This window comes from Miscanthus floridulus, chromosome 5 (genome assembly GCF_019320115.1).
Source record: "Miscanthus floridulus cultivar M001 chromosome 5, ASM1932011v1, whole genome shotgun sequence".
NCBI lineage: Eukaryota > Viridiplantae > Streptophyta > Magnoliopsida > Poales > Poaceae > Miscanthus > Miscanthus floridulus.
Genome location: NC_089584.1, coordinates 137082688 through 137105423, shown reverse-complemented (window position 1 = coordinate 137105423; position 22736 = coordinate 137082688). Strand labels below are relative to the sequence as shown.

Genomic DNA, 22736 nt, shown 5'->3' with positions numbered 1-22736 from the left:
AATTTAATAGTACTTATTTTGTATCACCCTTTTATATAACTTTAGTCAAAATTCAAACTGTTTGACTCCTCGATAAACGAGAATTGAATTCTTCTGTGGATGGAAGGAGTACTAGAATTTTGTAATTATAGTTACTTTACTTAGCAAAAATAATATTCTTAAAAATGATTAACATAATTTATTGATGTTTTCATCACTTTCATTTCTTATCCATATTCATAAATATATATTTCAAATTCTATACTGCATTTGGTTTTAGATACTTTTGGTTTAATGTGGTTCAGACAACAATAATTTAACATGTAATTGATGTGGTTCAAACAATAATAATTTAACATAGATAGAAGATTACACATGGATAACACAATACAGATAAAGAGATAGCCATTTTTCCCCATTTTTAGAGATACAAATGTCAATATTATTTTACCCTCAGTTTTGGGTTCTTTCACGGCCCAGTTTCGAGTTGTTGGGTTTCTTCACCCAAGTTTAAGGTCTGCCAACTCATTTTTTTTTTGAATCACTGCCAACTCAATTTCTCCAAATACATTAGCGACTCTTTTGCACGTTTCGTGAGAAACACTTGTCTCGCTAAAATCTTATGGTTTTTAGTAGACTAGTAGTTGGTGTTCCTTAACCAAGTTGTTCCTGTTTATTCTCAAAATAATGTTCTGTTTTAGCGAGCATGGGAACGCAGGTGTCGTGCAACTACATAGACCGTCTCCTTTTCAACGCTTCCAAGGTCATCACTGATAATGGCAACAGGGCGCGCTTCTAGAAGCACAGCTGGTTAAATGGGGAGGCACCCAGGTATTTGGCGCCCAACCTATTCAAGCTTGTGCGCCGAAAGAACAGGACGGTTTGCCAGAAAATTGCACAACGGTAATTGGATCAGGTCATTGCGAACGCGCATCACAACAGCCACACAAATCCAGGAGTTTGTCAGTTTATGGATCAGATTACAAGGTGTACAACTACAATCCGATGTACAAGACATGATTACCTGAAAATGGACGCCCGATGGCAACTACTCCACCCGCTCTGAGGATATAGTTCCGTGGTTCACGGCGGAAATTCTAACATGAACTCATCTGGAAGGCACGAGAGGAAAATAAGTGCAAAATTCACACCTGGATCCTCCTCCACAACAAAATTCTAACAGCTGATAATCTTCAAAAAAGAGACTGACCACACCAAGACCGTAAGACCGTTGTGTATTGTGTAATGGCCCTTTGGAAACAGGTTTGCATCTATCCTTGCTATGTCCCTTCGCAAAGGCCGTGTGGGAGCAGGTGTTGTCGGGAAAAAATTTCGGTGCAATGGTCACAGCAGGACCCGGCATCATTGGCCTATTGGTGGGAGCTTGAGGCAAGAAAGGTGCCGAAGCAAGACCGCAGGCGCTTCAACGGAGTAGTGATTTATATCATGTGGAATCTACGGAAGGAGAGAAATAGGAGAATCTTCGAAAACACGTTCAAGCCGGCGCAGCATGTCGCCTCCTTGACCAAAGAGAACATAGTGCAAAGACTAAGGGCTATGAATTTTTGTGTGCAGCCAAACTAGCACGGGGGCAGGTGCTTTATCTGTTTGGTCCTATGACCACTGTGTTTGGCACCTAGGGTGCCGTTGTGCACAAATCTCTTTTTCTCTACTTAATTGAGTGGCAGAGCTCCTGTCTTTTTCTTCAAAAATAATATGTATATTTTTCTGACACGTCTTAACAAGAGTGTGCTGATATTTATATTTTTCGTCAAACACAGACCTGGGTTCTTCCCAGATACTAACAAAAAGGCAATGGTATTTGTGCAACACGCGAACTACAAAGAATCAACAAATTTCCGTTTGTAAAACTATGCTTGTATCTGTTTTTCCAATAGCTTGACGGCAAAAATGGTTCCACAGAAAATTACATAACATATGTACTGGAAAAGAATCAGCCATTCGTAGAATCCACTTATGCCTTTGGTGATGTATATATGATCAGGCAACTTCCGTCCTCTTGGACATCCAACAGTGGAGCACAGTTAGCTCACTCAGTTGAAGTGTTGAACAAACGACCTGGCGGCGTGTTTTCCCCCTCTTCCTTCTACTTTGCTTCATTTTGTTTCAGTTGCATCACTTGACTCCTCAAGCTGGACTCCCTCATCTATGCAATTGGAATTTGTCATCGCATCAGTTGGATATTTTGTGGCAAAGTCATATGCCAGCCAGGGAAAGTGGTATATGCTGACTCAAGTGAGATGATCATCAATTTAGATCCATACCTGCAGGTTCTGTGCTTGGTATAGGAGATTACCGCACTCCTCTATCAAGGTTCTCTCAGTAGCGATAACCTGGGCCAGATTAGAGGCCACATCGTCGATTTGTTCAACCTACATGGTAATATAAATTTTCTTGTTGCATAAATAAGTATTTACATGACAGGATATTTTTTGTTGCATAATAAATAAGTACAACAAATCAAATGAGAACACCATATTCACCACAACACTGAATCTATCTAAAACTTGCAAATTTCTAAACACAAAACTTCATCAATATTAGTTAAGGCAAGAAGCGATGATAGGTATATGAATTAAAAAGAAACACTACTACACTAGGAACTAAGTTTCTATTTCATTAAATTTGCAATTTTATTCACCCTATCTGATTTTGAGTTATAGCTTAGAAATTGCAAATCATATGGTGGTAGGTTGAAAGGTTTAAATATTCTCACTATATTTCATCTAAAACTATATATCTGATACAATGAATTTACGGATATATTTAATGATTTTAGTTATTGAACATGTCCCAGAAGCATCTAAAGAAAGCTAGGCATCACACTGTTTTGGTATATATGTTTTTCAAAAATCCCTGTAGTCTCACCTTTGGTAGGAAATTTTCTATGCAAGGTGAAAGCGGTTCAAGTAGTTGTGCTGCTGACTTGAGGACTTCTGTAAGTTCCTCGCAGTTGGCCTGCAAGCATATCACAACATGATATTTGGCCTTATGCACATAATGACAGAACTGATGTCTAATGAAGTATTGAAGTCTTACATTTACACTCCCAATGATTGGTAGCCGTAACGAGGCGTTAGACAGTGCTGTTGTTGCCCCTCTAAGGCAGCTTGCATGACTCCCCTCAATCTCACCCCACTGAATCAAATATGGCACCTGAAAGTTTCACATCTCTCTTTTAGAGTTAATCAAATACGAGACCTGAAAGTTTCACATCTCTGTTCTAGCGTAACGTAACAGAAAGGTGTTACATGCAAAATTCATATTGACCATATATATATTATTTACCTATCATAAGCAAATAAATATAAACCAAAGCATGATAACCACTTTGGTACAAAGAATCTCAAGTGTCACAATACACATAAGCTTTCAAGAGCTTCACCTATATATTTTGTATATTCTATACAGAAAATCAAACAAGGAGAGTAACACACAAATCATGTAATATATTTTCTATTTTCTTTTGAAAAATAAGAAATACTAACTAAATGGGGCAACTGGTTTAATTCTGAATACTAAACGCTATTCTGTTACATGTAAAATTCACATTGACAATATATACATTCTTTTTACCATATATCCCACTAAACAAATATAAATCAAAGCATGGTACCCGATTTGATACAAATAAACTCAGACTATCAAAATATACATGGCTTTCAAGAGCTTCACCTATTTTGTCTATTTTATACAGACAACAAAAAGAAAAAGGAGAGTACCACACAAAGGCCCTGTTCGCTTGGCTGAAACACTGTTCCGGCTGATTTGTTGCGAGAGAAAAACACTGTTTCGGCTAAAAAAAAAAAGCTGAAAAAGACGGATTATAAGAGAAGCGAACAGGGCCAAACTGTAATACATTTTCCTTTTCTTTTTTTTTTAAACAAACTTCGGAATGGGAAAACTGGATTTAATTCTGGACAGTTAACCCTATTCTGGATTTAAATAATGTTGTTCTACTTCTGAATTCAGTTGATATAGTAGTCAAACATATCCATTTAGTGACATTCCTCAAAGTCTCAACTTTTTTGGTTTAAGTGAAGAGCGAGGTTCCCACATCAGTGTCTAACTCTCTTCACATGAAACGGACACCCAACATCCCCTATAATTTATCTGATTGAAGAATTTATGTAGCTTAGATTCAACAATCTAGCAATTTGGTTAGCACCTATTATGAAGAAATGCACACTGAACACAGCAGCAATTCAAAATTCAGAAAATCCCAGCTTCGCCTTACCTGCGCATTTACTACTGAACTCAATGTATGCTCCCTTTTCATCCTCTCCATCTCTGCCCTCTTCTCAGCAACAGATACCCTGAGGCTGGCAATCCTCTCTTCGAGCCCGTACAAGGATTTCTTTGCACCCAACAAAAAAAAAACAAATCGTCGTCAGCACCTTAATCAACCAGAACAAGATAGCCACCCCCGTGACAGCTGGCCCGATGCATTAACAACCCCTCACCTCTGCAGCCGCCGCCTTGGCCTTGCCTGCTGCCTCAGCCCGGGCGTTGAGGAACCTGTACTGGAGGTACGAATTGTCCATCAACCGCAGCTGGTGCACGTCTTCCTGCTTCCCCGCGACCTTCCTGCCCCCCACGATGGCCGCCCTCTTCAGATCAGCTGCCTTCGGCCCTTGCGGCTGTGGTGGCCTCCCTGCCGCCGTCAGCTTACCAGTCACCGCCGTTGAGATCGACAGTGCCGAGTTGAGCGAGCGGTAGCACAGTGGGTTGGACGTCCGCGAGGACCCGCCCGACTCCGGCACCGACGAGCGGAGCTCTGACGAGAGACGCCCCCCGCGGCAGGACGCTGGGCCCAGCAGCGGCGGGCTCTCGCACGACAAGGCTGGGGCCATCCCGAGCGCCCGATCGGCCTCAGACAAGTCAGTGGCCGTGGACGACGTATCAGACGAAGAGCAGCAAGAGGCGGTGTCGGATTCCACCGCGGCGGAGGCTGGGCAGGAGCCAGCACGCGCGGGCGTGGGAAGGCGCGGGTACCCCCTCCGCGCGGTGGGCGCGGCCGGCCCGCTGGTGGAGCGCGGGAGCTGCCGCGGAGTAGCTGCGGACACGGCGGAGGAGTTGGAGCCCACCGAGGCGCGCAGATTGCCGGCCCCGGTTTCCTCGAAAAGCTTCTGGACAGCACGCCGGCGCGCGACGGTGCCCGTGGGCGGCGGCGGCGGGGGCGGGTGGTTCTCGTTGGCGAAGGGCGTGGCCGCCCGCTGCCGTCCACGAGGCGACGGCGTCGGGGAGCGCGACCGCGTGGAGGAGGCCGCGGAGGCGGTAGAGAGGCGCGGGGTCGAGGGGACTGGCGTTGAGAGGTACCGGGAGCTGACTTCCCTTGCTCGGCGGCGCGGACGGGGCGCAGTCGGCGGCGGGATGGGCGGAGGGGGCGGCGGCGGCGGCATCAGGTCCGCGCTCTGCGACGGCGGGGCCATGGCCGCGGCCATGCCGGAGAGATCGGAGCGGAGCGAAGGGGGTGTGGCCGTCGAGGGGAAGCGGCCAAGCGGGATGGATTTTCGGGAAAGACGGGTACAACGGCTAGTTTCGTGGAAGCGGGTTTAATTGCGGCCGCCGGCCGGCGAGGAGGGACTTAACGGTATGCACGGGAAATGTGGAAGGACCGAATCTCTGTTGTTAGCTGTGTTTTCCAAACCATGGCCCATAAAAGCCCAAACATAGCTTTACTTTGGGCCGGATTGCAGTCCGGCGCGGAAGGAGTCAGGTTAATGGGCTGAGAGCAACTTCAGCAGAACCCGATTTCCGATTTAGGTGCTGGCTCTCTATTTTGTATTTGTTCCAGCAGAAGTCCTTAAGCCAAAGCCTCTAAATTCTCTTAGGGCGCGTTTGCGACCCTGTACCTAGCCGGCCTGGCCCGCCCAACTTGTCCAGGCCTGAGCTGGCCTGCCCCGGTGGATGCAACTGCTCATGTTTGCGCTCTTGTACCAAATGAGCCCGGCCCGAGCGAGATTGTGTTTGCTTCCAGCCCAAATGGAGATATGGCTACTCTGCACTAACATTTTGGTAGGCTTACCACCACACCGTCAACTTTCCATCCTTATCGGCATTTCATCGAGCACCTGGCCTGCTCTACCGCGGCCATGGCCGCCGGCAAGCTCGAGGCCATCGCGCGCGCTCGGCCAGGCCTCAGCACCACCTCGACGTCGTCCCACCTCGACTTGCTCCGCCTCCAGTCTCGGTGCCGCGACGAAGGCATGCCTCGCCATCCTCCCGCCGCAGTGCCAAGACGCAGACCGCGGTAGCACCACAAGCGGCACGGTGCTCACCAGGTCCAGCTCCGCCACGATCGCCGCCGACTCCACATGGTCCAGCTGACCAGCTCCGGGGACGAATGGTCGGGACTCGGGACGGGGGGCTTGTGCAGACGACGTCCACGCGTTCGTGCATCGGTGATGAGGAAGAACGGCGACCTAGCCATAGCCACATGAGGTGAGCAGTCGTACACGCTCGGGAGGTGATTCCATCCTCGCGTGAGCGCTGCAGCGAGCCACGGGAGCGCTGCCACCAGCCCGGCCGTGGAGAAACGGCCATTTTCTTCGCTTCCCCAGAGCCAGGAGAAAGAAGACTTTTTGCATGAGATGGGCCAGGCTCACTTGGGGATGAAGGGCAGCAAACACGGGAAGTTGCAGCTGGAGGGTGCAGCCGGGCCGTCCGGCCACCCTCGCAAACGCGCCTAATAGATACTGACCATTGGGACTCACTTGACATTTTCAAGCTTTCACCACGAGCGCCGCACGGACTCCTAAATTGGGGGCTCCATTAGGGGCGGACCTAAGTTTTTGGCCCAGGCACTTCTATTTAGCTATGTGGCTCAAGTAAGGGCCTGCATATAGGGTTTCTTTGTTATGTAAATTTACCTGAAAAAAAAAACTGCACGGCGTTTTTCTTACAGTACACGAGTACAGTCGAGCACAGTAGGCTCTGACAGCTAAAAGCACTCGAAACTTTATCATTTTTCGTTTTTGTATAGTTCACCAACGACATAATCACAGTAGCGTTACATTACATTTATTCAGACATATTGATCGAAAAAAAACATTTATTCAGACATGAAAGAGACAACAAAGTTACTGTAGTTACAAGTTGGGGTAAGATGAACTGATTCAGGCCAACGAGACCTTGTTGCTCTGCCCTTTCCTCTCGCAGCTCGTTATTACTGGGAATTTGTAGCTGACAAAGCTTGGTCAGCTAACCAGTTTCCTCTTGCAGTGCGTCTTTTACACGAATTGGCACCTTATTTGTTTTTTATTATCTGTCAGAAACCAAACTATATTCTTGGAAGCATGTTAGAGACCATGCATGGCCAACTCTTCCTTCATCAGCGAGGTCAAAACCTCAATCAGGTATTCTGATGCTTTTGGTCATCCTCATAGTCGACAGGTTGTGCGCTATGTCCTAGCAAACTCGCATAAGACCAAATCATTAATATTGTGGTTGATTCCCTTGACACCCTTGTCTTTCAACCAGGTGCTTACATGCTCTCTAAGAAAAATCAGCTGATTGATTAAGACACATCTTCAGTAGAGGTTTTCACGTTTTTACGCTGGTAACGGGGGAAAAGCATTCGCCTGATCTTCTTTTCAGCTGAACGTTCAGAGAGCGCCTGAAACCAAAGTTTACAAGGGATTGTTCTAGCTTCCATTAAAAGAAACGAGGTAATTTTAAAAGTTTATGAAGCCCAATAACTAACCTGTGCATTGAATGAAAATCGAACGGTCCTAGCTTCCAAGCCACAAAAGGCTCTTACATCAATACCAAGGCTGTCAACACCAATCAAGCTTGCCTCCTACAGAACATATCAGATTGCAAACAAAGCTTATGCTAAAGGAGTGCTTGTCCTATTGGCAATGCAACAGTGAGAACATCATGCTTAATTAGGGTAAAGTGCATTTTTCAACCTCCAAGATAACATTTTTAGAAAAAAAAAATTGGTACTAGGTTCATATTTTTCTGATTTAAAATAAATTAGTTATGAATTTTTAGAGATTGATCCAGATTTTTATTATTTTTAGAAAATAGAAAACTACCTTTGAAACCAGGAAGAGGACCAAATTTGTCTAGTTTTGACAGTCGAAGGGTGTTTGGTACTCGATTTCGTAGTTCAAGATTGAAAATCGAGCCACCACCAAAGTTGGCGGTTGAAAAATGGACTATACCCTTTTCACAGTGAAATACTGAATTTGGACATATGGTTAAAATAAGAGCATTCCATGAATAGGAATGATAATTTGAGATTGTGAACATGAAAATAACTCATCAGTGGTAACAAACACACCTCGACAGTAAGGCCCTTTTTCCTGCGACAGAGCGACCTGAGAGCCATTGCACATTGGTCACTGTTTTCTTTGATCCGTTCTATAATCGCTGAAGCAGAATTTGCAAGAATATCTGGTTCTGAATCTTGAAAATCTTGTGGATCAATCATAAACTGCAGTGATCCACAGAATATATGAAACTGTAATGGCCACAATACTGAGAACAAGTAGTCATGTGATATACTTACCTGCTTGCCATACATGGAAAACAGTTCAATTGTCATTATCTCCAGCTTGTAGATCATTGAATCAGTACTAGTTTCAGCATCATTGAAGTCAAATCTTGATTTATCACCATCTGAATATTTGCTTAATACTAGTCAAATAAAAATTGGAGTAAAGTGGATAGCTGACGTGCAAGATTTCAACCAACTAAATTACCAATGAGGCGATTGATTCCAGAAACTGGCCGAGTTTCTCTTTTGTATTCATCTGTTTCATTTACTACATCCAAAATGGCATTGGATTGACGAATAAGATTTGAGAGAAGGAAAGAAGCGTCTTCTTATCCAATTTTGCTATGGGAGTACCTTTCCGGTCAGATGAATAACCATCACTGTTGCATTCACCATGAAACAAGCTCCTCAAGTAAGATTCTTCCTCTATGAAAGCAGGTCTCAGATATCCTACAATAGAGAGACCATTTGATGGACTATCCATCTTCTCCCCATTATTATTATGAATGGCCTGTATAGTAAAAGAGCAGCTAACGTGATTGCCTAGTTCTCTGCAACTCGAGTGATTTGATGAGAGACACATTTAGGGCTGTGCTCTTGTGAGTTGTGACCACTCATGCTATGAGACATGCTTTGGTGAAGCTTTTACTCTACAACAAACCGGCACATGAAAGTTCAGACAAATAAAAAAAGTGCAGATTGACATATATATAAAAGCCACAATGTTCTTTAAATATATTCCATTTTTAGCAGAGTTTTTATCCAATACTAATTGATGAGAAAAGGGATACTCAGAGCAAGACATCAAACTGCTGCCGCTCTTTCTTTTGTTTTACTGACATTTGTTGTCCCTGCTGAAAGATACCATATTCTGAAGCTAACGAGAGACAATCTTGATTTTCTACCTTTGCTTTTTTTTCAGAACTTGATATGTGACAACCCAAGTGGTCTGGAGTCTGCAATCTAAAGTGCATTCAAATCGTGCATGATGTAGTGCGAATTCAACGAATCGTTAATAGCATCTTTATCAGCTTGACCATTTTCACTATTTCAAGGGCTGCTGGTTTGTGGTGTCTGCACTCTTCAATAACTATTTATCGCTTACCTTTGTCAAACATTTGGCAAAGTAAATTGGATGTATTGCACGCATTGTTGCAGGCATCCCCCACTCTATGAGAATATCAGTTATTTCTGTATCAATCTGGGGACATTTCACAAAGGAAACATCAATAATGATAGTGCTTCTTGCTAATAACAAAAATGACCCATAGCACCTGCTGAAAGCAGGAAAGATAACTTGTTAGCAAACCTTGGTGTGGTGCTCATCAGGAACGTCCATTAAATTTTCACCATCCATGTAATCACTAAAATCAGTAATCACCACACTACTTTCTCCAATAATGGGTCCGTCCATTCCAATCAAAACTGTCTGCAATAGTGCAATTATTAAATCATCATTTCAAGCAAGTAAATCATCCATCCAAGCACTGGTGCACATTTTTTTTTAATTCAGAATAACACTGTTTTATAGCATGTTGACTGCAGCACTAAACTTGCAAGCTGAAAAAACTCAACAAGGGCAACCCATTAACATCACATTACTGACCATAGAATGCATCTGCGCTAACCTACATAGATAGAGAAAAAAAGGGACAAATGATACTATATTGTGAACATTGGCCCTTAAAGGAATAACTACCATGCAACATAAATACCAGATGATCCCTGGCAGATAGACTATGGAGTCTAGACTGCTATGAGTAGATGACTTTAACTTTTCGTAGAGAGAAGAATAATTTAAATTTTAGCCTTATTCATAATGGATACAAGGTCACTCATCAGGACTACCCAACTTGAGCCCTAAGGAATAATATGTGAGCTATGTAAACTTGTCCGTCTGTCTAGATAGAAAGTAAGAACATGTATCTAAAAAAAGCCAAAATAAACCTATAATTTGGAATGGATGGAGTACATATCCACCTACGAGGAAACTAAACCACTAACAAGGAAAGCAAATTATTATTATCTAGTTTTTAACTAGTATTGTGCTGGTGAGCACAGTAGCACATCTTACCACAGGATTGTTTGCAGTATCATCTTCCAAGATGTTCTCGCTGTCAGGTACTTCAAAGAAAATGTCTGTACATAAGTTACCAACGGGTTAGCTGCACAAGATGAGCACTGTGAAGGCTCTACTGTATATTTTTTTCCTATGCATTAAGGCATTACCTCCATAGTCATCAACAACATATTGAAACTCTGACCAAGCAACATGTCCATGAGGTTCATTGTGTACCCTAGCAGGAAATACAAGCAACCCCTTGCTATTGGCCTAGACAAGATGGAAAATTGTAAACGTTACCTACGCCTGGAGGAATTTGTGCAAGTTTTTACAACATATATTTGGATTAGTTTGAGGAGCTCTATACTACAGGCCATAACCATACCTATGAAACATTAAATAGCTTGGTGCATAAGAAACACAAGTAGTATTTAGTTGCACCAGGTTACCATACCTCTACTACTGTTCTAGCTGTTTCGACATCTGTCAGCAACAGGTCCTTCTTCTTTGGACGTTCTTTAACTTCTTCAAGAGGGTGATAACCCCGATCTCTCGTGTACTTTGAATCTGGCATTGAGTCTGAATAATCAGCAGCCACACGAACTTTGATTAGGGATGAGTCTTGATCAGTTGGCAGCCACCAGGGCTGAATTGATCCAAAAGGGTTTCGGCATCGGAAACTGCAAGAAATGGTTGCAGGTGTTAGTTTCAAAATGCAAGAAAGCCATTGAGAGGAAGTGCTCACAATGAGAATTGGAAGGACCTTAAACTAGATTGGTCATGAAATCTCCGGGTGTCGAATGGGGTTTTAACCCAGTTTAAGGTGGCTCCTGCCGCCATTGTACACTACAGCAGAGGCCACGGAATGAGTTCTGCAAAAAGAATAACAGAATTGTTAGGCCCAAAAAAGAAAATGCTGATGGCACATGTACTTAGTAAATACTCGTTTCGAGGAATATGTACATAACATGGATGATTCCGCATGGATGGTATTTCTCTTGACACAATTTAAATATGTGTCTATTTACCAGATCAAAACAGAGGTTACTGGTATTCTCAAAGAAAATGCTACAGAAGAGGGTACCAAAACAAATGGTGACAAATCACAAAACAAAGGGTCAATTGCCTTTTCTGAAAAAAGAACAAATGGCTAATTCATCTAGCAAAGGGAGGGAGCATAGCAAATACTCCAACATTGAGCCCGGTGCACTATTGTGTTGATTATCAATCAAATACAGCGGATTAGAACACATAACATGGTAAAATGCATCCAGATGACCAGATGGAAGAAAATTTGGGTGTTCACGAACATCTTCCTTCAAAGAAGTTAGGCATATCACTATTTCCCTCAACTGCAATTGTGCATATCAGGGGAGAAACAGGGAAAGAGATGCCCTGGACAGTGCCAAACATAATGAAGTTCGAGTCAGATGAACCGGAATAATCCCATGAGGGAAACGAGACACTTGTGAATGTGCAAACTGCCACTCATACTCACGCTCGGCCTAATTCCTCAGCACCATGTATTAACGGTGGGACCCTGTGGATCAGAGCACTTTACCAACTGAAGCCGTTGCAATTAACAGAACACTGCAAACGCCACTTGTAACAAACTAGTAATACCAAAGCGATTCAACCAAATTCTCCAATCAATCAAGACTAGATGATCCAGTGAGCAATCGCACACGAATTAGATGCTGCGGTGATCACGGAACAGGTCTCCTATGTTCTTCAAGCTAAGCATCAGTATGGACATTTAGAAGGAAACAGTAGACATCTCCGGGACGCCAATCCTCGTAGTCGCAGCAGTGATTCTAAGCGCAATCGAATTGGATACGGGGAAGGGCGAGGTCAGCGGCACTCACCGGCAAAACCAAGGCTGGCCACCTGAAACGACAGGGGAAAAGAAAACAGGGCCGCACCGCCGCAGGATCAAGCGGAGCAGAACCGTGGCGTGCGGCGTGCGGCGGCGAGAACGGCAACCTCCTGTCTCTGCCGCAGCCCGCAACACGGCGGAACACCCAGGGGAGACGGATCACCGCGCAGACTAGGCTGGCGAGTTCTCTCTCCGTGTCCTGCGCTGCGCTGCGCCCGGTTTCCCCTCTTCCCCCTTTGGGAGTTGGGACCGACGAGAGACTAGCCGCCAGCCCAGTAGTGAAGGGCCCTTTTGGTAATTTTTGCGCCTCCTGGCTCCTGCACGCACAGCGCAGGGTTTGCTGCGCTCCTGAGCTGCAGATTCTTCTCTCAAATTTCGTTTTATTTTTTAAAAAATATCTTGAATATAAGGGGAAGATGTTGTAATTAACATGAACATAAACATGGTTTGGCTTAATCATGCCCAACACACGAGCACAGCATTTTTGGGGTTTTCCTTCCCGTACCGTGTGACGGTATGAGCGTGCTAGCCCTATGGTAAGCACCATGTTCGTTTGATAGTACCATGTTTACCCGTCATAATATAGTATTTTTTTTTTATAATAAAATAACATCAGTCGACTTATAAGGATAATAAAGTAAACAGGGTGAAGGTTATTCTTTGGAGTTGGTGAAGTTGGATCTCGAGGTAAATTCCGCATTTATTATTGGTCCTTAGTCTGGTCCCATATGTACAACCAAAAAATTGATGACGATGGTTGCAGTTCGCTTCCTACTTTGAATGATAACACGTGCAGTGACCACTGTACGTGAGCCGTAGACGTGGTAGAGAACTGCAATGCACTCCCTATATACGGCTAAGACGGTCGATCCAAATTCAAAATGGATAATGAGAGATCTAAAATTAGCTTTTAACAGAGTATCTATACGGAAAATTTATTTTAGATTGTTTGAGAGACACAACTTAAATATGGGTATCCTCTCTCCTGAAAACTCATTTGCAGAAATGATTCTCTTTTGAGTTTTGTTGTTAGAGAAGATACCGAATAGGTATTGAACCTTTTACCTGTAACACTACCCAAAGTACGAATATGTCTTGTATTTTAAATGGTGTGGTCAGAGAGAGCCTAAAGATGTTGCTATTTACTCCGTACAGGATACTACTAGCATTCATTGCTGATTGCTCCTCCTCTGAATAGCATTGCCAGTCTGACGATTTTGGGCAGCATAGCAATATTGGGATTTGGGGCTTGTTTAGTCCACCAAAATCCAAACTTTAACACTATGCAAAAAGAAGATTTTCTATTATATTAAATTTGTAGTATATGCATGGAGTATTAAATATTGACGAAATCAAAAACTAATTGCATAATTTTATTGTACTTTGCGAGACGAACGTTTTGAGCCTAATTAGTCAACGTTTTGAGCCCAACTAAACGAGGGCTTGGGAAACGTCGCTGGCTGCCGTCAGCAGGTGAAAAGGATTGGAGACGTATGGATAGCATTTGGGCGAGGGAGAAGACAAGAGATGAGGAGTAGCGCTCGTACCTGAGACCTGACTGGCAGTTTGGATTGGATTGGATTGGAACAAATTTGGATGGTCGTTTGCGTGCACAGGCAGGGAATATCTCACCCAGATTCCGTTGGCATCAAAAAAAAGTTCCGCAGGGCCTGCGAGCAACGCCGACCGCAGCCTCATGATCGGCTTCGGCTCACGAAAAACGGACGACATGTTTCTGTTTGTTTTCACCCTGTTTTGGTTCGTCCGCTTGCCGCTTTTCTTTCAGTCGTCACTTTGGACCCTTTTCTGGAGAGCGATGGCCGAGCACTCGGAGCCTCTGCATACCTCGCCTACTCGCCGAGGTAAAGACAACAACACTCTGACCGATGGCACGACAGTTTTTACATGGGGCTCTACAGGTCCATGCGCTGTGTTACGCTTTCCAAGTCCTGACTCCTGAGACGCATGGAGTTTTTTTTTTTCTTCAGAGTTCGGATAACATGTTTTTGGTGCCGGTACACCTGAAGTCCTGAACCGCCGAGGATGAGAATCGTCCACATGAAGAATGGTGCGACGGATCGTGTCTCCATGAGTCCATGTGCTGGATATGGAGTGGTGCCGCATTGATCGGTGTGCTGCACACTTTTTTTTTGTTGAAAGTTTCGTGTGCTGCTGCACACTTGACCATCGAAGTTCGATGCAGAGAGCTGTTTTTTCCTTCTCTGTTCTCTCGCGCGAAAAAGAAGAAGATGAAACGATTTTAGTGTGTTGAAGCTTTTCGTGATTCGTGAAGATTGTGTTGCCTGTGTGGTGTGTGCCCAGGGGTTGCTGATCTACAACGATTTTTATTTTATTTTATTTTTGCTGGCGGGTAAATAATGTCAGTCATTTTTAATCTTCTCGTACAGAGGAGATATCTCTTCTGGATTGTGAACCTCGTTTAGATGCTACAGTATAAACCAAAAACAAAGTGAATTATTGGATTAAAAAAGAGAGGAACAAGTGAATTCTGAATTTCTGATTCGTTCCATTTTCTTGACAACTGACAAGTAAGGGCATAAGCAAGAAGTCTTTTTTTTAGCCGCAACGAGTACACACCATATGTTGGATTGATAGAGTTATTAATAAATCTCATTTAACTTATGATTACATTGCTGAAATAGCTATAGGCAAGAAATGAAAGCTGCAACAACTCTAGATAATGCAATGGACAAACTCTACATATAGAGTACTGACGGAAGCTGAAGGCTCCAGCTATGACACTCCTTCCTCTTGAGAATCAACATGGGCATCAAGCTTGTTTCGTTTATTTGCTCATGCCTGGTCCTGAAAGGCAACCAGAGTCATATGGTTAACTATTGTATTGTGTATTTTGAGTTTGCAAAAGTCATGTAGAATGTTCAAACTTGACAAAACCGTGATTTAATTTTTGAAGACAACGCACAATATCATCTATGTAAAGTTTCAGATGGTGTATTTGACTACAAAAGGAAACTTACACTTAAATAGCACCAGTGCTGATGCTCAAGATAGCTGATTCGTTGGCGGTGGGGATTGGTAGGAGTGCAGAGGTGGCATCGTCGATGGCATGACCTCCTTGGGAGGTGGTGGGGTGTTGTACTGGTAAAGAGGTTGTGGAGATGCTGGTGGAGATTTTGCATGGGGAACAGTTGGATGTAGATGTTTTGGAGCATTTGGAGGTAATGGTGGGGAATACTGGGCAGGTGGCGGTGAAGATTGATAGTTATATGGAGGTGGTGAATACTGGTATGTAGGTGGAGAGTTATAGTGGTATGGAGACGCTGGTGATGATGGTACAAGTGGTGACTTCTGGATGTATGGAGGTGGGGGGTACTGGTAAGCTAGTGGTGGAGGCACATAGTTGTATTGGTGTTGTGGTGGCGGAGAGTTGTAGTAGTATGGTGGTGGTAAATACTTGTGGGGTTGTACTGGAGACTTGGTGCCTTGTGGAGGTGGTGGAGTTTGGTAGCTATTCGGAAGCATGGACTGTTGGTAAGGTGGTGGCGAAATATAGTAGTTTTGTGGAGGTGATGGGTACTGGTATGCTGGGGGTGGAAGCTGGTAAGCAGGTGGTGGTGAATATTGATAATGCAATGGTGGAGACTTGTGGGTAGCAGGAGGCGAGGGATACTGGTAAGGGAGTGGTGGGGAACTGTAGGGATGCATTGGTGGTTGCGTCTGTGGTTTCGAACAGCCAAATGTATTCTTTGATGCAAATGCCATTATCTGGTTTGCTTTAAAAACCAGCTCCTCGCTTGATTTGGAGTAAACACTGAGCCCAGACAAATTTAACTCAATTGGCACATTGCAGTCTGATCCTCCTGGTGCTCCATGGAGCTCAACCTTACACGAGTCAGCCCCATAGTTGTTGCTAATTGGCAAGCCCTTAAGGATCACACTGTATTTGCCATTGCTTCTGGTGTAGCCAAATGCCACTAGTGCTTGGTCATTTGCCTGACAAGTGACCTTGACCATGGCTCCTGCGTCCAGATCATTGTAAACAGATAAATATGAAACACAGAAGGACATTTAGGGATGGTATGCTAAAGGTCAGCATTGATGTTTAAGGAATATTACTACTAGCAAACAGGGGCATTGATATTTTTCCAAGCTGACTGCATTAGCATGATGAGATCATAAGAACAGGGGTAGGCACAAAATTTCACCTTCCAGGTTCATCTTCCCACGTGATTCGTCTGGGTGTGCCTCATTGAAGCATCTGTAGCAGTACACCTTCCCAATCACCTTAATAACAGGATCATATGTTGGTGATATGGAAAGAGAAGGTGGTGCAAAGTTGCCCGCTCCCTCGATGTGCATTGCAGAAGTGACGAACAACATGGTGAAGATCAGCCATAGGTGACCCTTTGGCTGGCCTGTCATGCTCATTTTCATAGCTGGATAGTGCTTTGCCAAGTGAGAGCAGGAGAGGATGTGGATGGTTTTGGCTTTAGATGTGGATGGCTATTTATAGTTGCCATGGTTGCAAGGTTTGAGGGATCGAGAGCAGGTAGGCGATGGAGTGAAGTGGGTCAACATTATCCTGTTCTAGTTGCTTGTAAATTTGCACTGTATATTGCATACCAAATCCATGCCTATGTTTTTTTTTCACTGCTGTGCATGTTTCCGTCAAGGAAAAAAAAAACTGACAGGATTTAGAAGAAACATGCGATGGCAGGCCATCGTATGAAAATGAATTTGGTCAGGATGTCCTAGTCATCTTGTTGTACCCCCAGAACTCACTGAAAGTGTGTTGCGGTGCCATTTCTTCAGGCACCTATTTTTTTCCGTTTTATGTAATGTTGGTACTAGCGTAATTAAACAGAAGTACAGGAGCTAGGAGAACATATACTGTGTGCCTGCTGCATTACAATGCTCTTCTTCTCGGAGCAAATTTTCTTTGGTCATCTAGCTACTCAATTCCAGCAGTTTCAGTTATTGAACATGTGAATGTTTGATATTCAGCATTTGTAGCTGGGAACACAAAAAGGTTACTAGAGATGGAGCTAAACTGCTTCACTTTTTCATCCCTGTCAAAGGTATGCATGGAGCATGGTGTGTGTAGCTTCAACTGCTCTGCTCAAACACATAGCCCACTGGCCACAGGATAGGGGCTAATCTCAAGTCAAAAGGGTGCCGCTCTTGGTCAGCTCGAATGGTTCAGTCTAACAAAACTGTCCTGCTCCATCTCCGTGCAAGAGTAGGTTTAACTAACAAATGATTGTTTACTTGCTCGTTTGTTTCATTTGCATGCTCTTTATTTAATCAGTCCTCTGGTTTCGCGACAGAACAAAGAAATCAGCTGGAATATGGTGGTGACTTTTTTTGGTGCCCAAAAGAAAGGAAGTGCACCTGGTTTGGTCGGTGGGAGCCAAAGTCAATTCAGGCGAACAGGTTGGGCCCAATCTGCACAATGCATTAAACTGGGCCCATAAAAAATTCTATCGTAAAGGAGAGAGAACTGAGCCCAAAAACAATCGGAGAGTATGAAGGACGACGGACGATGGACGATGGACAGAAAGGGAAACAGAAAAGGCAAATGAAATAATGAAAGAACTTTTGCTTGATTTCCCTGCTTCAATTTGATCATTTGAATGGAAATGCTAGACCATTAAGATGCCACATCAGTTTTCACCTCATGTCAGGTCATCCACCCTAGCTACCATTTACAAGCAGGCTTGCTGGTTCCATTTTCTACCCATCTAATTTAATATTGCTTGGTTAATACAACTACTTGGTAAACATCTTCTGAGCCTGAACCCCAAAATGTCAGCAAGTGAAGGTATCGTCATGGAGAAACCCCCATGGCACTCTTCACAAACCATCACCCCACCCTTCAGAAGAAACCCTAGCTTTCCTTCCAGCTACAAATTAAGAACTTAAGCATATGACAAATAACAACTTACTGGTCACCTCCATCAGGAACCCTAAGTGTTACTTATGTCAGTGTACGTTTTTCGACGGATCGGAGCCAGGCCGGCATACGTCGCTTAAGTGTCGTTCCAGACACTGAAGAGCTGCGCGCCGCCATGCCCGACGTCGACCATGTTGTCGTTGCTGCTTGCCGCCGTCGCCACAGGTGGTGCTGAGACAGTCGCCCAGGCCGCAGACATCCTCCCGCCACCATAGTTCTCCGCGTTCACCAGGTAGCTCTCGTGCCCCATCTGTGCAGCCTGCTTGGCTTCGCCGTTGTCCCCCTGTGCCCGTGCATGCACCTGCTCGTGGCTCACCATTGCCGTGGTGGTCGTCGCAGCGGCAGCGCTCATCGGCATCATGTAGCCACCGCCGACGACGACGGTGCTGCCGTTGCTGTCACCAATCCCGTTGTAGACGACGGAGTTGGAGCCGGTGCTGTGCTCGAGTGATGCATTGTCCATGCTACCCAGGCCGTGCATCGCAGCCACCTGCCCCGCCGAGAAGAAGTCGTGCGCGCCGGCGGCGACACCAAGGTTCAGGTGGTGGAGCTCCTGCAGGCTGTGCGCCGACGCGATCACCGCGTGGTCCTGCTCCTGCTTGCACCACCCGCGCATCGGCTGCGCGTACGGGTGGTACAGGCCCGTGGCCGCGGTCGTCTGGAACGCGATGGTGGGCCAGGCGCCATGGTAGTGCGCGCCGTACGCAGCCGCCAGGGCGCCGCCGTCACCGAGCTGCGACGCAATGCGACCGACGTCGTAGCTCACCACGCCCGCATGATGCTGCGCGGACGCGGCGGCCTCGGCCTCCTTGAGGCGCTTGGCGGCGCTGCCGATGGGGAGCGCACTGCTGTCCAGGATGCTCTTCACGTCGTAGCGGCTCATGTCAAAGTTGGTGACGGCGTTGAGGCCGCGGAACTTGATCGCCGCAATGTCGTATGCCTCCGCTGCCTCCTCCTGCGTGCCTGCATCCACACAAGGTTGCACACTCGGCTCAGCTCAAATATCCCAAGCACGAACATGGTGCAAGCATGGTGGTATCCTGGTATATGCATGCATGCATGCATGCATGAACAAGTTGTAGCTTAATGGGTAGAATCTTTTGGATGCTGTAGCCTAATTAGTTTATTAGTAAATGCTGGAACTTGATTAGTCTGCTGCTGACAGTGCATGCTCGTTTGTTTCTTATTGAGGCATAGTACTATTTTGACCTGATGCACGGGTGAATGGGAGGCAACAATAGCACCAGACATGGGATCAGGTTTGAAAAAGCCACTTGAGGAGCATGCACTAAGTAATGTACTACTGCAATGCAACTTTGCATGACTTGATGCAATGGTCACACTTTTAATAGTCATCATATATAACATCCATATGCAGCAGGTCTACAAATGTGTACTATCAGCTGTAACACTTGCTTCAATTCTCATTGCGTTGAGCTTGTTAGTTGACAGTAATTTGCTTGTGTGTGGTGAATATATATACGGGAGTACTCTACATACAATGAAAAAAACATCTCTGATACTTACTGAAGGTGCCCAAGTAGAGATCCTTGTTCCCTGCAACTCGTCCAATCCGTGCTTGCCATCTTCCATGTTGGTGATGCCTATAATTACAGAGAGTTCAAGTAAAACACCAGTCACACATTTTCAATCCATACATGCATTATTTGCCTCCTCAATCCAACAAGTGTATGTGTGTGTTTGTTGACGCCATTATATGAATTCATACCTAGTCACTCCCCTGTAAATGGATGCACCTCTGGAGAAACCACTGCTCTTCCTGCATTCATATACAGTGGTCTATAAGATCTAATTAATATGCAGTTGATCTTTCTCAAACTTTAACAATTAACAGAGTAGATGTTTATTCAGTAGAGTTGGCACTGATTAATCAATGCTGTTAGACCGACCTTCTCAGAGACGCTACAAACTCCTGCCTTGTCATGTGCTTCATATCTTCCAGCTCCTTTTCGTAGTTACTCACCTAGAAATACAAAAACAAATACCTTTAAGTACAATTCCAGCAATGTACATAATTAACAAAAAAATACAGAACCTTCACTCCAGATCACATTTAGCAACAATATGATCTTCAGTAAAGTAAAACTGCATTCTACATATACATACTGGAAAATTTGTTGTTGTTGTGGGACCCCAGTACTTAAGAGCAGCCAGATCATAAGCCCTAGCGGCTTTCTCCTCTTTATCATAGCCACCTATCAGTTGTACAAGATGGAAAAAATAAGAGAGGCGATGAGAATACAGATGAAAAAAGGATGGTTATAGGGGAAAACAAACTGAATTAAGTAGTTGGACCCAAATCAAGTGAAATCGCGTACCTAAATAGACTGTAGATTCAAGAGTTGATTTCAATGCCACAAATCATGATGACAAATCCAAAAATGATAATGCGAAGTAATGTCAGTTAATAATAACAACATTGATGAAAGTATAAACTTAATTACAGAAAAAACATATATATATTTAAATACGGTGTATTGCAATATATTGGTACCTTGACGACCCTTGCGAGTTTGTCCTTCCCTTCTGCAACTGTTGTCCCACAGATGTGCTTCATATCTCCCTGTCCATCTATGCCTAAAATAATTCAAAAGTGGTAGCCTTTTGTTAATTGTCTACTGCTATACCACAATCTATCATGCCCAATACAATGGCACTCCTAATAATCAGCGAGATCATCAAAGGCTACACATTGCCTTACTCATTTGATTCAGAACTGTCTAGATGCAATCAAATCTATCATGATAGCTCCTTGCATTACTAATGGCTTTTCTAAATTTCATGATTACTTGATTCATTACAGATTTGTGCTAGTTTAGTTCTCTAACGAAGTGACGATTTATTTTATACCGGACCCTTACCTTGTCACGCCACGGTAAATCGACGTGCGCTGCCCGAACGTGTCCACCGTCTTCCTTGCCGTGTTGTCAGCCGACGCGCCGCTGCCACCCGTGTCCGTGCTCACGGCAACCAGGGCGCCGGCGCCGGCAACACCGCTGCCATTGCTATCCTCCTTCGGGGCCGTGACGACGGCTCCACCCTGTGCCGACGACGTCGACACACTCTCGGGCGCCCGGCCGCGCTCTCCAGCGAGAAGTGGCATGACAGCGGCGCCTTGCGTCGTCCCCGCCATGTTCATGGACAAAGAGAGCCCCTGCGCGCTCCCAGCCGCCGCCACCCTCGGCTGCATGGGAGCTGGTTGGCTCCGCAGCCAGTTCTTGATCATGGACAGCCCGATGCTGCCGCCACCATTAGCACTGGCAGCGCCAGCGCCACCATTAGCGGTGGCCGCGCTGAGCATGGCACCGCCGTCGTGGACGCCGGCCAAGGAGGCCACCATGACGGAGTCCGCGAAGTGGAGCGCGGAGCTGGTGGGTTGGTGGTACAGCTGGTGATGGTAGCCGGTGGTAGCACCTGAGCTCGCGTAGCAAGCTGTGCTGCTAGTGCTGGGAATCATGTTGCAGTTGGCCTTGTGATGCTGCTCGGAGAAGGAGATGCCGCCGAGGAAGTCCTCCAGCTTCGGCTCGGCGACGAGCGCCGAAAGCTCTGATCCCCTCATGCTCCAATCTGACAGAACGACGACATTTCATGCTAGCTTCAATACGCATTCGGGCCACAAACTACAGATATATATGTTCGCTTATGTATGTACATATATCGATCGATAGACACATACCTTGGGGGATGTTGAAGCAGACATCGCCGGAGACGTCGTCGGTGGTGGCGGCGGAGATGAGGGTGGAGTCCGTCTGGGAGGGCGGCAGCTCCTGCGGGGAGAGGGAGAAAGCGAGCCAGTTGTTCACAGCCATGGTTGATTATCTGAAAGAGCAGCGATTTATTTGCCCCTAATGGTTTCGACTTGTGTTTCTTCTTAGATTGATAGGGGGAAGTGCGGAGGAGATCAGGAAGCCATTTTGGACAGTGCAAAGGTTAGGGAAGAGAAGGGGAAGTCAAGCAGAGTGTTTTGAAGCATTAAGCAACAGTGCTGGTACCGGTAGATATTTATACAACTAGAACACTCCAGAAGATTAGTGGCACTACTATGTGATGGCGAGATACTCTACACTACTATATATAATCTATATATAAATTGGATCGAGTATATGATATAAGTAGGGGAAGTTTCTTTGAGTAAAAAAAATGGAGTACTGTATTTTAATAAAAAAAAACATTGTAGTATGATTTAGCTGAACAGAAACCACTTTTTTCTTCTGCTTTCTGGGGAAGTCTCCACTATACTTTGTCTCATTTTCCTCAAAACATGTCTAGATGTGTGCCTATATGAGTACCTGATGATGTATCTGCGCATGCATGTACATGTACTACTAAAGTCACG

The 22736-nt window shown here is 45.0% G+C and overlaps 4 protein-coding genes across 5 annotated transcripts; all 4 read right to left on the bottom strand.

Moving 5' to 3' along the window:
- Positions 1–1796: 1796 nt before the first annotated feature.
- LOC136453775 (protein ENDOSPERM DEFECTIVE 1-like) lies at positions 1797–5510 on the bottom strand. Its single transcript, XM_066454325.1, has 6 exons — positions 4464–5510; positions 4238–4357; positions 3040–3156; positions 2869–2958; positions 2265–2372; positions 1797–2146 (listed from the first exon to the last, which is right to left on the bottom strand). The coding sequence occupies exons 1-6, from the start codon at positions 5442–5444 to the stop codon at positions 2087–2089; spliced, it is 1476 nt and encodes a 491-aa protein (XP_066310422.1). The 5' UTR covers positions 5445–5510; the 3' UTR covers positions 1797–2086.
- Positions 5511–6943: 1433 nt separating this feature from the next.
- LOC136450909 (uncharacterized protein At3g49140-like) lies at positions 6944–12725 on the bottom strand. 2 transcript variants are annotated; one of them, XM_066451591.1, is made up of 13 exons: positions 12434–12725; positions 11332–11440; positions 11023–11248; positions 10736–10838; positions 10581–10645; positions 9816–9935; positions 9612–9707; positions 8861–9017; positions 8712–8774; positions 8519–8628; positions 8291–8443; positions 7706–7801; positions 6945–7618 (listed from the first exon to the last, which is right to left on the bottom strand). In XM_066451591.1, the coding sequence occupies exons 2-13, from the start codon at positions 11406–11408 to the stop codon at positions 7520–7522; spliced, it is 1365 nt and encodes a 454-aa protein (XP_066307688.1). In that variant the 5' UTR covers positions 11409–11440; positions 12434–12725; the 3' UTR covers positions 6945–7519. The 2 variants fall into 2 exon arrangements, with proteins under 2 accessions (XP_066307689.1, XP_066307688.1); XM_066451592.1 differs by lacking the exon at positions 8712–8774 and having other exon boundaries at positions 6944–7618.
- A 2332-nt stretch (positions 12726–15057) lies between these two features.
- On the bottom strand, positions 15058–16860 carry LOC136453774 (extensin-like). Its single transcript, XM_066454324.1, has 3 exons — positions 16632–16860; positions 15444–16445; positions 15058–15270 (listed from the first exon to the last, which is right to left on the bottom strand). The coding sequence occupies exons 1-2, from the start codon at positions 16858–16860 to the stop codon at positions 15469–15471; spliced, it is 1206 nt and encodes a 401-aa protein (XP_066310421.1). The 3' UTR covers positions 15058–15270; positions 15444–15468.
- Positions 16861–18036: 1176 nt separating this feature from the next.
- On the bottom strand, positions 18037–22209 carry LOC136455435 (AP2-like ethylene-responsive transcription factor BBM1). Its single transcript, XM_066455461.1, has 9 exons — positions 22077–22209; positions 21262–21967; positions 20895–20977; positions 20719–20727; positions 20507–20595; positions 20290–20363; positions 20109–20159; positions 19907–19983; positions 18037–19342 (listed from the first exon to the last, which is right to left on the bottom strand). The coding sequence occupies exons 1-9, from the start codon at positions 22207–22209 to the stop codon at positions 18456–18458; spliced, it is 2109 nt and encodes a 702-aa protein (XP_066311558.1). The 3' UTR covers positions 18037–18455.
- Between the last annotated feature and the right edge of the window lie 527 nt (positions 22210–22736).

Coding starts and splice junctions, on each gene's coding strand:
- LOC136453775 (XM_066454325.1), bottom strand. CDS start 5,444: ATGGCCGCGGCCATGGCCCCGCCGTCGCAGAGCGCGGACCTGATGCCG. Junction 2,959..3,039: donor CAATCATTGGGAGTGTAAAT/GTAAGACTTCAA, acceptor ATATGCTTGCAG/GCCAACTGCGAGGAACTTAC. Junction 2,147..2,264: donor ACCAAGCACAGAACCTGCAG/GTATGGATCTAA, acceptor CCAATTGCATAG/ATGAGGGAGTCCAGCTTGAG.
- LOC136453774 (XM_066454324.1), bottom strand. CDS start 16,860: ATGAAAATGAGCATGACAGGCCAGCCAAAGGGTCACCTATGGCTGATC. Junction 16,446..16,631: donor TGGGAAGATGAACCTGGAAG/GTGAAATTTTGT, acceptor ATCTGGACGCAG/GAGCCATGGTCAAGGTCACT.
- LOC136455435 (XM_066455461.1), bottom strand. CDS start 22,209: ATGGCTGTGAACAACTGGCTCGCTTTCTCCCTCTCCCCGCAGGAGCTG. Junction 21,968..22,076: donor CTGCTTCAACATCCCCCAAG/GTATGTGTCTAT, acceptor TCGTTCTGTCAG/ATTGGAGCATGAGGGGATCA. Junction 20,978..21,261: donor ATTTACCGTGGCGTGACAAG/GTAAGGGTCCGG, acceptor GAATTATTTTAG/GCATAGATGGACAGGGAGAT.
- LOC136450909 (XM_066451591.1), bottom strand. CDS start 11,408: ATGGCGGCAGGAGCCACCTTAAACTGGGTTAAAACCCCATTCGACACC. Junction 9,018..9,611: donor TTGCCAAATGTTTGACAAAG/GTAAGCGATAAA, acceptor TTTACTATACAG/GCCATTCATAATAATAATGG. Junction 8,775..8,860: donor TTATTCATCTGACCGGAAAG/GTACTCCCATAG, acceptor TTTTGGATGTAG/TAAATGAAACAGATGAATAC.